Source organism: Tupaia chinensis, unplaced genomic scaffold, assembly GCF_000334495.1.
Source record: "Tupaia chinensis unplaced genomic scaffold, TupChi_1.0 Scaffold000706_1, whole genome shotgun sequence".
NCBI lineage: Eukaryota > Metazoa > Chordata > Mammalia > Scandentia > Tupaiidae > Tupaia > Tupaia belangeri.
The window spans coordinates 5,479,014-5,492,505 of NW_006160229.1; the positions used below are offsets into that span (position 1 = coordinate 5,479,014).

Sequence of the window (13,492 nt, forward strand, 5' to 3'; positions counted from 1 at the left end):
CAGGCCGGACAGATTTCTCACTGTGAGAAAGCGACGCGCCTCCTTCACTCCGAGGCCCCGCCCACGCGCGGGGACCATGTTTTTTGCTTATTTCTTTATGGTTGCCCTGGGATGGACGCCGGTCTTGTCCATGCTGGTAGCCTAGGTGCCTGGCCGAAGTCTGTTGTCTAGTGCGGAGTGAGGGAGGGATAGACTGAGTGAATGAATGAATGAGAATGAGGGCTGGGAGGGGGTTACAACCCCCTCCTGTATCGGTCTCTTAACTTCCTCACGCTGGATTCGGGCTGTGTAGGAAGGGTGAGACGGATCAGCAGTTGCCTGTGCTTGTACTCCAGCATTCACAGGTGCTCAAGCCCTAAACTTAAATATAAATGTGAACACCCCAGTGTAAATAGCAGTTTAGCTGAGCTACCTTCTCTGTTTCTTGGTCCTTCCTCTTAAAAAGACAACACGCTTTTGCTGAACAGCTCCCCGCCCCAGAAGTCACACATTGCTGAAAATGAAGAGGTCCGTATTTTTAAAATTTAATTTAAATTTATCTTATACATTCAGTCACTATATATCCCTTAGCTTGTAAAGTGAAATTTCCAACATGAATACACTTCACACCAGTCCAGTGGAGGATACTATACACGTTATCATCAACAGATAATCACTTCTGTGTCCCATAAATGTCTTACTTCTCTGTTTTTCTCCCTAATTTCTTTCCTCATACTCTCCCTCCTTTCCCATCCTCTTCCCACACTGTCTCCAATATCCATAACCATTTTCCATGCTTCTATATCCTCTAATCTTTGAGTTTCCACCAGAGAGTGTGGACAGTTGGTCTTATCTGGTCAGGTATTTATTAAGCTCCTACTAAGGGCCAGGAACTGTGATGACCCGGCAGCCGAGACAGGCTTTTAGGATGGTGGGCAGATGATGTGATAGGAGAGGTATAGAATCCTAGAGAATAGTAATTCTCACTTTTTGTTTTCAGGGCACCTTTACTCTCAAAAACTGTTGAAGACCCCCTAAGACCTTTGTTTGTGTGGATTATACTTACTAATATTTGCTGCACTTAAACCAGCTATTTTAAACATTTATTAATTCATCTAAAACTAATTGAACCTATTATGTGTAACCATAAATACCATAACCCAGACTTGAGGGTGGGGAAAAGCTTCTCAGAAAAAATTGTTTTTACTATTCTAGTGACCACTTTCTTCTTTTTTTAGAAAGAGAGATTTTCGCTATAGGGCATGTGCACTTGCAAGAAAGACAGAGAGAGACAGAGCGACAGAAAGTGAGAAATCACCCCCCAGGGGGGATGGCCACACCGCAATCTCCCCCATTCTACTCTCTGATTATGGACATGTTGGCATTCACGCCTGGCGTGAGTTTTAAACAGCCAGGTCCAGGATTTGGACCAGGGTGGACAACGTGGGAGTCCAGTGCCTTAACCACTTGTTAGTTCCTCTAGCTACCACTTCTAAACGTTGCAGTTGATTATCGGTTTTAGAAATCTTGGCAAGGCTACCAGGTAGCGTAGAGGTTAAGGTGCTGAACTCCCATGTGGCCAACCACCCTTAGAATTCTGGACCCAGTGGCTTGAAAATCATGCTGGGTGCATGTGTGTGCATGCCAAAAATCCCGGGAGGAGAATGTTGAAGAAGGGTTTGCAGTGTGACCATCCCTCTGGAGGGTAATTTCTTACTTTTCCTCTCTCTGTGTCTCTATCTCTCTTCTGCAGTGAGCACATGCCACCTATAGAAAACCTAAAAAAAAAAGAAGAAGAAAAATTCTGGCTCCCCACATACCAGTAGTGTCAATCTACTGGTATCGTTTGAACCATAACAATGTGTTTCTTTTTTCTTTTTCTTTCTTTTAAATTTGCTATGGGGCAAGTACACTTACTGGAGAGAGACAGAGTGAGAGAGGGAAAGTGAAAAATCATCCTCCAAAAGGGGATGGCCATAAAACAGTCATTTCCCACCATTCTTCTCTCAGGATTTTGGGCATGTACACAGATATGTCTGGTGTGTTTCTCAAGCCACCAAGTCCAGGACTCAAATCACACAGTCAACCATGTGGGATCCAGCCACCTTAATCTCCACACCGCCTGCTGGTCCCATAACAATGGGCTTTATATGGTAGTTTTTTGTTTTGTCTTGTTTTTACATTTTTTCCTCTGAAGTTCTTGTTCTAGTAGAATCTATTGGAGAATTGAACTTGCATGAATTTTTATAATATAGATAACATGAGTTTTATTAGGCTTATTTAAGCATATTTCTTCCTGAACCTCAAAATGGTATACAACTGTTTCTAGTAATGTGTTACTAGGCTCCCATTTCATTCCTGAGTGAGTTCACAGTGTAGGCTATTATATGCCACACAGTCCTGCCGCATGTGACACTCAGTGCCTGTTGTATCCATAGCCCCTTCCTGAACAGGTGGCAAAAAAAGGTTTGTTAAGCCTAGATCTCATGTCACCCAGCTTCCCTGACCCAAAGGCTGTCAGAGGAAGAGTCTGTCTCAGGAAGTATGAATATGGAACAGATGGGTGAGGTTGGAGGAGCACAGATGCAGGGAGACCCAGAGGGAAGATAAAAGGCAGAAGGTAGTCCTGCTGTGGGGAAGTTTCCCAGGGAGCTGTGGAGTTAGGAGCTAAGCACACTTCTATCTGAAATGGCATTCTGGTAGGCCATAAGCCTGACAGTCAAATTTTAACAATGCTACTGTGGCTCTGAGACCTGATTCCTGTTCTTACCTGTAGATTCATAGAATAATTTCCTAGTAACAGGTAATCTGGAAGCACCTCTGTCCCTGTAAATATTTTTTCAAGAGTTTTTTCAAATCAGAGAAACACTTAAGGTAACACACAAAAAAGGGAGCTATAAAGATAGGGGATGGTTCCTCAAACTCTAAGACCACCATGTAGATGGGCCACATGAGGGGCAGTTCAGACAGCCAGCTTGTCTCTAAATGTCTGCTTCATTCTTCTTTCTCTGACCTTCCTAAGGGGTAATCTGTGTTGTTCTCCTGGTCTAATAAGACATCTCCTTCTTGGTGGACAAAAATACACTACCTACAAAAGCAGAGTCTGCTTATCTGGAAAGTCACCTAATTGGCCTAGGAATTCTTTCTGGAAAATTACTGAACTATACCCAACTAGGTTTTTTTTAAATGGCCTCTTCAAGCCCACTCAGGAATGGGTGTGGGGACAGGAAAATTCCTATAATATCAAGACTTAGTGACAATGAAAGAAACTCCTTCTGACAAAAAGAAAAAACAAAAAGATTGGCTCCTGACTTAAGATGGTTCCCACTGTAGAAATTTTTCAAATATGGTCATGCCATAATCCCTTCTCCATTCTCCTCTTGGGATTTGGGTCATGCACACATCTACCCCAGCGTGATTTTCAAGCTGCCAGGTTCAGTACTAAAACCATGGTGCACCATGTGAGAGCCTGATGCCTTAACCACCTGCCATGTGCTATCCCAATACAGCAAAAATTTTTTAAACTCAGATTTGCTGTGTTTAGTAGACATGCCAGCATTAAATGTTTTGTAGCACTTTCACCTTCAATGACAAAGACTTACCTGTTGGACATTTTTGTTACACTTAACTTTGTGACCACGTGTTTTCATGCTTTGTAGTGTATTATGGGGGATCAAATTCCAAGTTTGTAATCAGGGAAGACCCTGAGTGAAATTGAAACATATATCACATTTATTTTGCATATATCCCACTTTCTCTCATTTAGGACTCTCCAAAGGAATGAAATCTTGGAGAGACAAAGAGACAAAAAGCAAGAGATTATCCCCCCAAAGGGGATGGCCATGCCGCAGTCCATTCTCCATTCCCTTCTTGGGATTTTGGGCATGCACACACACTCACTGGGTGTGAGTTTCAAGCCACCAGGTCTGGAACTAGAACTGCGGTCAGCCATGTGGAAGTTCAGCGATGCAACCATATGCTATCTGCTGGTCCTGGGGACTACTTTACATCTGATCCTTAAGTCACTTAGAGATTGCTGAAAATGAAAATAAGTTCTTTGAGCTCCTGTTTTATGAACTGCAGAAAGGCTATCTTGGATTTTATAATTGTACTTTAAAAAGAATGATATCTTCTATGAGATACAGAGAGGCAGCCACAGTAGCGTCCTCACTCCAGAATCCACTCCAATCTCCACTAGTCTGGATCGTAGGTACCTGGCAGTGGTCAGGGAGGTTGATAGGATGTGAATCCAGAACATCCCCAACATGGGTCCAGCTATACTACCATTGCAACACCACTTGACCCCCTAGTCTGGTACTTTCATCAAATTATTTCTGAAATATTATGCTTAGGAGAATAAAGATAGCATTTTATTAAAAAATATTTTGAGCTTCTGTGACTTGGAAGTAATTGGGGAATTAAGATGAGTTTTCAGTTATATTCTGCCGAAAGTATTATTTTCAGAATATAGAGTTACACGGTCATTTCAAACTTTATTTCATATTTATTTGTTTCCCCCCACTTATTACAATGGCCACCTTGAAACAATACTAATACAATATTGGCACCCCCCACTTTATGTAAACCAATTTTACAGCAATTTGAAGTTTAATGTTAATATATACTCAATTTTTGAGCCACATCATTAGCAAAGGTTCACAGCTACACAAGCCATTTAAAGAAAGCTCAAAACTACCAAAAGCGCACTCAAAAAATCAACTTCTTAAAAATACAAATTTAACTATATGTAGTACCAAACATATGCTTTAATTTAGTCCACAATAACATTTTCTGAAACCACAAATCTAAATCTGACACATCATTGACAGCAGTTTCTTGAAATAACAGTTATTAATAAGCTTATAGTGTTAGCAAGTATGGGCAGAGGATAGAAAATCAGAACCTTCCATCTGATTTCCACAGAGATTAGTTAGCTCATACTTTTACAGGATTTAGGTACCCATCAGGTTTAATGAAACCAAGCAGAAAGATGATCTGGTAACAGTTGCACACCAAGGTGTTAATAACTTCATGTGGTACTTCTGCATGTTTTTAGAAAGAGGGCACTGCTTACCAGAAAGAAATGAATTTCTTTAAAGGAAGATTTTCAGACACTGTGGCAGCTTTGCATATTTTTCAACAGAAGTCCTCCTCTGGGACCCTCAAATGGTATATATTTGGCCATTGGTTCTGTGAATAAGGCATGTCTTTTCCAATATTTGTGAAAAATAACTACCCAGTTATTCATCAGTGGCAGTTGAAGTAGAACTACATTAAGTCAGTAAGTGTTGACCCAGTAAGGCAAGAGCTCTACCCCAGCTCCATACTCAGTACTTTATATTCGCTGACCCCCAAAATGTTTTCATTCCAATTGCACAGATTTAATTATAATGGAATAGTGATTAGTGAGAAGGGGCTTTCATTCTATGAAGATTTATTTTTTTAAAAAAAGATGTTTTCTCTCTTTTTTATCTCCTTTCCATATACAAAGTATAATTTCTAGATTTAATCTACATGGTAAACACAAACACAGTTTTACATAAATCACATAAGTACGTGAGAAATTAGCATCATAGATGTGATGGAAACAAATTAGATTTTAAAGTTTCATCTTATTTCACCTTCTCTCCTCTTCAACCTACCTTGCAATTTACTGGCACATACAAACTTGTCTTTCTACACTCGATGGGGCTTCATTTCAGTTAGAAAGCCCAATAACACTACTGTTTGCACTTTTAAAGAAAAATCATGATTTGTCTTTTATTTATAGGGATCCATCACTCCTGAAATTTCAGCACAATCACAAACAACAGAAATCGGGACATCATACACACGCACGGCTTAGTCAGACACACACGCTGGGAGGAACAACACCATTTTTAATTGAAAAGTTAGACTCTGTCCTCTTCCTTCCTCACACTACACTCCGTGAACAAGGTCCCACTAATTTCAGACACCTGCATACTCACAGTGCCTGGGACCCTTCCCACCAGAGCCAGGTTGCTAAGAGGGGTGTCAGCAGGAGGGGGCTCAGGCACCTTTGCCTTGCAACAAAATAGCTGAGCTTTAAAATGCTTCTGGAAGGTTTTGCTCAGCCAGTAGAGAGCAAAGGGGTTTACACAAGAATTGCTGAAAGCCAGAACCCGAGAGAAAATGGTGACAATAAAATGAATGGCAGAGGGGTCTGCATAGTTTTGGTAAGTGAATGAATGGTAGAGATACAGGAGGTGATTCGGCAACCAGCAGAGAGCAAACAGAGCCACCAGCACCAATACAGTTTTGGCAATTCTCTTCCGGGATTCAATCTATAGGGAGACAAGAAATGGCACACACACAGAGACAAAAAAAAAAAAAATCACTTAGCTGCAGAGATTTAAATAAGACATATAAATATGTCTCTAACATATAATTTTAGTTACCAAGCGGGACTCCCTTTGAACATAAGCTTGTGAGCTAACTCTCTGGGATGTACAGGAAGTAAGCTTGTGGCTACAGAATACAAGTCAATTAGCATAGTAACCCATGATCTTGATTTCATTAATGCTAATTCAGAAACTCCCTCACCAGCACCCCTGATTCTGAGATACTCTAGAATGTCTCCAGTTAATTCAAGGAGGGTTGTGGAATTCTCAAAAGTTTAATTTCATTGAAAACACAGACACTATGCAATACTACTTTCACTGTACCTGCAGAGGCTAAGTTAGACTATTGTCCTGGGGTTTATGAAAGTTGCCAAATTGGTATCAAAAATTGTTTTTTAGGCTATGAGAATTCTAACCATCATCAAAAGAATAAAAATCAACTGTGCCATCCTTCTTATGTGAAAATAATCCTATCCACATCTATTAGAGAAATGAGCCCAGGTAAGTAAAGATACAGCTTGTAGTCACAGATGGAGCAAAGATACCTGGTTCACGTGAGCATTACATCTGGATCTCCAGCCTCATGAGCACCAAATGCATAATTGGTGAACCAACAAATTATACTAGCTCCCCAAACTAGGCACAACTCTCTGCGTACTGATCAAGAAGTAAATGAAATCATCCCCTGAGCCCCCAGAAGACAGAAATTTCATTTTCATGAAGTGCCACCACCCCTTTTATTCTGTCCATATTTGTGACAAGAGAGCACATCAGGCTCTTGCAGTGGTCTTAAGCTTCTGTGAGTCACTGGGTTCTCTGGCCCCAGCACTTCATTTTCCTCTCCCCCAGCCCTCTCCAGGACCTCCGTTTGCTGTTTGCTCATCCACCTGTAAGTGGTTTGCATTGAATAATGTTGCAGGTTCTTGCCAGTTCTGCCATTCTATTATTCTGTCACAATGCTCCTTGCTATTCCATGAGTTTTGTCTGCTCCCAAACTTCAGCTGTCTCCTTTCTAATAGCAGCAGTCCCAGCCAGGAACTATGCTAAGCATTTTATCTATCCCATCTAGTCCTCACCATCATTTTACAGAGGATCAGAGAGATTAAGTAATTTACTCAAGATTGTTCAGCTAGTATGTGTTAGAGGTGGGATTAAAACCAGAATCCATGCTCATAACAAAAACACTACTGTGCTATTGTATTTATACATGGGTAAATACACATGTGCTCACTGTGCAAAAGTAGGAATATCAGTTCTGAATTCAAACTATGTTTGCATGAGTACTGATTAGTACATACCTGCTTGCGGGCGTGGCTTTGTTCCTCAGTAGGTATGTTCAAGGTGCTTTTGTAAAGAGTCCTAGCAATCAAAGAATAATAGACAGAGATGATAGAGAGTGGAATAATATAGAACACTAAGAAGCATAGCAGAGAATGTATTTCTTGCAGGAGCTTCTCAGAGACAGGATAAGAGGCACATGATTCAAATGTCGTATTTTTGTTGGGATCTTGAAAAGTATATACATTTGAGAATATAGCCTCTGGTAGAGCAAATATCATAGACATGATCCAGATGCAGCCAGCTTTTGCACAAGTCTTCAGGATGGCATTGGAGGGCTGTCGCTCAAGTGGCTTCACAACTGCCTTATATCTAGAAACACACAATCAGAGGGAGAGGTCAAAATAAATGTCCAAATTATAGAATCTTAGGGCTAGAAGTGATCTGAGAGGTCATCCAGTTCTCCCTCATATCTATATGTGTATAACCAAGTCAACATTAACTGACTAAATTGGCTTTGGTTTCAAATATACGTAATACATCCCAGCATTTTTTATGTATGCTAATCATCACTCCAATTTTCCCTCATTCACGCCAATGAGATATTCCAGATTTGCAGTTTTATTATTTTATGTATAGACTCTCTTTCAGGACAAATCAATATTTCTGGCATAATTTTATGTGTGATTGAGAGTAATTCACCACCTCTGTATGCCTTAAGTGCTCTAAAAGTCTTTCTTTATAAGTAACTGATATTAAAACCAAATCAATTCTCTTTTCTTCATGAGTGATCAGTCATCAACCTTCCTAGAAAAGATTTCCAAGGGTTTATGCAGTAAAGAAGAGGGGGTTAACTTCTTCCCCGTTCATAAGCGATCATTCATTCCAAAGCCAATTGATCAGTGAGCAGATTTAGGGCAAGGCAAGGGTGCAGTCAGAAGCCCTCTGCCAATGCAAAGATGCCTCCTAATTCAGACAGATCCACCTTAATGTCGGCAGCCTTTAAGTGAATAGAATATAATACCAGTCAAAGCAGAGATCAAAAAAGACACAAGGAAAGCTTTTTCTCTTCTCAGATTCCAGAATCTGAAGAAGCTCTTCCTTCTGGTGCTGCCAAGCATTGATTACTTACAGGCTTCTTGCAGGCTTTTTAAAGCATCCCTTTTAACATTTGGAGCCTCAATTTTTTTTCATGCTTTCACAGTTACCATTCTACAATAGGAACACAGAAAAACACAGTACTTAGCCTGAAAATATTCTAACACAGAGTCTGAACTCCCTGACTGTGAGAGATTCTTACATGCTTTATCCATAAAGCTCTAAAAGTCAATCAGGATTAATTTATTTCTCTGGAGAGGATAATGCTATTGAATGCCTATAGAGAAAACAAGTAGAATTAAGTAATGACATTACATTGAGTTACCAGGGAGCTGAAAACCTCATTGTTTTTCTGCCCTTAGTTGATTTGCTGAATTTCTCCAATAAATTAGATGCATGTATCTTTTTACCATCTTCTAGTGTGCACTAATGCATATGTGGTCAATTTCACACCTATGCTGATGTTTTCATGTTGACTATATTGTACCACTAGGCTGCACTAATGTATAAAGCATGAATGTTTTTCTTTAACACCTGGAAGAATTTGCCTTACTTAACAAACTGGAAGAAAATCAAAATAGTTTTCAGTAGTCTTTCAAGCAAACAATTATACTTCAAGGAGAAGAATTCATCCCTAAATCATACAGTTTCAACCTCTCCTCAGATGCTAACACAGGAATCTGAGCATTCTTCCACCAACTTTTGTTTAAAATGCCACCAGATTTTCCAATCCCACCTCCAGGTTACAGAGTGTGAGAAAAGCAGAATATTAGCCGATAAATGCTAAGTACAGGCTTTTTCTTCTTCTTGCTTATTTTCACATCCTGGCAAATATAACAGAAAAGAGAAACCCACCTGTCAGCGCTGAGAATTGTTAATGTGAACACCGACACACCGACCGAAGTGAGCCGGATGAAAGAGAGCACCTTACAACCAATTCTTCCGAACAGCCATCCTTCTGAAAGGTAGTGGGTTGCATCCACCGGCACACAAGTTAGCAGAAGTAAAAGATCTCCGAAAGCCAGGCTGGTGATGAAAATGTTGGGGACTGTCTGCATGGATTTAGTCTTGAAAAAGACTTTGATGAGAATAGCATTTCCAAGGATGCCCACTGAAATGATCACAGCATAAGTGATGTAGATGGCACATAGCGCTTCTATTCCTGGAGAGTTGTCTCCGGTCCGTCCTTTATTTGTGGTATCTTTAGAAACGACAGAGCTTGATGATTCTGTGTCATTTGTGAGTGAAATTAAAGTCTGATTAGGTGACTGAGGCTGCCTTTGAGACATTTCTTCTGAAGACTGTGTCTTTAATATTTCTTCTGCTCAATTCAAATGTACTTGATTGTCACGTCTAATGCCTACGTCCAGTAATGAGATGGTATTGGCAGAACAGTTCAGAACAGAATGGAAAGAAAATTCAAGACATCCGGATACTCCTTTCCTTCAGTTGTTCTGTGACTCCCAGCATGCTTGGCTTAATGCTTACCGATCTGGCACTGGAGAGTGGGAGGTGGAGGAGCTTCATTGGCGTTCCTGTGACATAAGGAGAGGGAGGGGGCTGGGGAAATGCTCTGCAGTTGCTTGTTCTTCCCTGTTGGGGAATCTTTTGAATAACTAGGTATTATTAAATCATCTTATTGTTTATTAGAATCACCCCATTTTCATATCTACCCAGGATGGTCAATGTAGGTCTTGTCGATTTTTTCCCCCCAAACCACCTCGTGTATCACTCTGCAACCATGTGATAGTGTAATGTATCTTCCTTGACAGATAGGTAAGTGTAGGTAACCCCTGAAGTGCAAACTTGAACCCACTTCTCAAGAGTTGATATCAGAGGGGCCAGTAGTTAGCATAATGGCTACGTCACTGGAGTCCCATGTAGTTGACAGCGGTTCTAGTCCCGGACCCGGTGGCTTAAACTCATGCCGGGCGCATGTGCGTGTGTGCCCAAGATCCCGAGAGGAGAACGAAGGAGAAGGGATTGCGGCATGGCCATCCCCCCGGGGGGGTGATTTCTCACTTTCTGTCTTTCTGTCTCTCTCTGTCTTTCTGGCAAGCGCACACGCCCTATAGCAAAAACCTCTCCAGAAAAAAAAAAGAAAAAAGAAAAGAAAAGGAAAAAGAAAAGAGTTGATATCAGAGAGACATCAAAGCAACAAGCCATTCACATTTTGACTGGGCTGTGTCACCTCCAAGGAGTGATGATTTAAGTGATCTGGACTTAGTACCTACCTCTGACCCATGATCATTCCCAAATCTGTGCGTATTTCCAAGGCTATGCTGAACCACATCAAAGCAATCTTTAAGAGATGGAAAGTCCAGACAAACCACCAGTTGTTTTATCTCTTAATGTCCCAATAAAAACTATGTGTCTTGATGCTACATTTTAAAAAAGAACTGTTTAGAGTTTTTCTCTCTAGAAATAGTTGTTAAGTGAACCTGCCTTATTCTAAAACAAAATATATAGTAGCTCCACACAAGGTCCTGACACAAAAGGACTTGTAAGAATGAAAATCATGGGGCCAGCAGGTGGCATGGAGGTTAAGGTGCTGAGTCCCACATGGCTGACTGCACTGATCTAGTACTGGACCTGGCAGTTTGAAAATCATACTGGATGCCTGTGCATGCATGCCCAAAATCTCAAGAGAAGACCGGAGGAGAGGGGAAGGTGAGTTCTCAGTTTTCATCTCTCTGTGTCTCTCTGGTGAGCACATGTACCCTATAGCAAAAATAAAAACAAAGAATAAAGAATGAAAATCATTATTTTCAGTTAAAGAAATGCCACAGATTGCTCCAGAGATGATGGGTATGTAGATGACATTTACATTGACTGAAGGACTAGAACATTCAGGCAAGCACCAACTACCAGCAGTAAGAGCCCTTTTTACAGAAAATGTTAAGTTATGTGATCTCTTTCTCTCTCTCTCTCTCTCTCCTCTCATGGTGGGGAGTTGTTTGGGAGTGAGAAGCCAGTAGTTTGAAGACAGTTAATAAAACCTGCTAAGAAATATTCTCTGAAATTATCAAATTCTATGGAATTTGTGTAGTACGGTGTTTATAAATATAAACACACTAGAAGTTAGTCTGGGAAGTAAAATGAAAACCAGCCAGGTATTTGGCTAGCTGGTGAACACAGGGAAGCAAATAAAGGTTGCTCTTTATACTGACAAATAAGTGCAGCCACTCCTCCAAAGAGAGTGAAATGGATGAATTAAATCAATTACCTGGTTAATCTGAGCCCCCCCTCCCCATGCATCTATCCTCCATGCTTTATGAAATTATCTCTACAGCTTGAATTACTCAGCTAAGTCACTGCTTTGGATGGAAATGGGAAGGGGGGGATGTCTGCATAAGGCCAAATCCCTAAGCTTTCAAGTATACACACTTAAGTATTATAATTTCACACACTAGGCTGGCTTTTTAAGATTGTCTCTAGAGAAATGGACTCTACAGGGTTCATATCTTGTTCTCACCAAACTAATGATAAAGTCTTTCTGGGATTCCTCCATATCATTTAGTAAAGAGCAAACAGTATCTCCCAATTCACATGGCAGATAATCTCCACACCACACTGTTTTGTAAGAAACAAATGCTTGCATGTGATTTCTGAAGTTAGCTGAATTCCCAAGACCTCAGTCATGCTTTCCGCAGGCTGCAGCCACCGGCGTGCTTTTCCTTCACTCTCTCCTTCTGGTCAGGAGGGGTCAGGAGAGAGCAGTAGTGAGTAGAGTTGAAGCAGTGGGGGTGCAAGATCTCTACAATTCTAGAGTCCCAGAATATCAGAGATGAGGGTGACTTTAGACATAATGAAACGGAATGCTCTCATTTTGCAGAGGGAGAAATGAGGTCCAGAGGAGGAAAATATCTCACCCAAAATTTCACAAGTACTCCATAGCAGAGCTGAGATGAAACACAGATTCTCTCTGGCTTCTAAAAGGTTAAAAAATCAGTGACAAGAACTGGAAAACACTCAGTCCCTGACAACGAGCCATATTTGCTCACTTGGCATCACAGACTTAGGTTTTCTGCATGTTCTAGTCAGCAAAGTACAAGAGCTTTCCAGGCTAACCAGCAATTCATTATAGATCACTTAAATGCATCTGCTTTTCTATCTACCTCTTTCACAACCTTATAATTCATGAAACACAAAACATATTCATGTCTAGTTTATTATTTGTAACTACAGATGCAGAGCACTTAGCCTCTATGAGATAATGGCATCCTTTTTGTTTTTAATGCATAAATGGTTATTATTACCATCCAAATTTTGAAAACCAACGACTTGGTTATAGATAAAGCAACTGTAGTATAATCCTAATGTAGCTTTTTAACTCAAAATAAGTATTGGATATTGTACAAATAAATTACCAGCTTTCCAGAGTTGGATTTTCTGTTTCAGCCCAATTCAGTGAGCACTGTCAAAATCTTTTTTAAGTCCCCAAGAAGTTGGGGCTCTAAGTATGCTGAAAAACCTTTTTTGTGCCTTTAAGGTGGTAGGGAGAGAGGTTAGAAAACAATTGCTAGGAAACCAGCAGATGGTGTAATGGTTACTTCACTGGACTCCAATATGGCCCACTGTGGTTCAAGTCCTAGACCCAGCAGCTTAAAACTCACACTGGGCACATGTGCCTGCATGTCCAAAATGTGCATGCATATCACTAGGGGGTGATTTCTTGCTTTCTGTCTCTCTGTCTCTCCAGTGAGTAAACACACCCAATAGCAAAACTCTCTCTTAAAAAAAGGGAGAGAGAGAGAGAGAGAAAAAAAAACGGT

The 13,492-nt window shown here is 40.6% G+C and overlaps 1 protein-coding gene across 1 annotated transcript; it reads right to left on the reverse strand.

The window, feature by feature from the left end:
• Window positions 1-5,765: 5,765 nt before the first annotated feature.
• BRS3 (bombesin receptor subtype 3) lies at window positions 5,766-10,006 on the reverse strand. The gene is made up of 3 exons (XM_006160706.1): window positions 9,573-10,006; window positions 7,640-7,991; window positions 5,766-6,284 (listed from the first exon to the last, which is right to left on the reverse strand). The coding sequence occupies exons 1-3, from the start codon at window positions 10,004-10,006 to the stop codon at window positions 5,871-5,873; spliced, it is 1,200 nt and encodes a 399-aa protein (XP_006160768.1). The 3' UTR covers window positions 5,766-5,870.
• Window positions 10,007-13,492: the final 3,486 nt, after the last annotated feature.

Coding starts and splice junctions, on each gene's coding strand:
- BRS3 (XM_006160706.1), bottom strand. CDS start 10,006: ATGTCTCAAAGGCAGCCTCAGTCACCTAATCAGACTTTAATTTCACTC. Junction 7,992..9,572: donor ACAATTCTCAGCGCTGACAG/GTGGGTTTCTCT, acceptor GTGTGTTTCTAG/ATATAAGGCAGTTGTGAAGC. Junction 6,285..7,639: donor AAAGCCACGCCCGCAAGCAG/GTATGTACTAAT, acceptor GTCTCCCTATAG/ATTGAATCCCGGAAGAGAAT.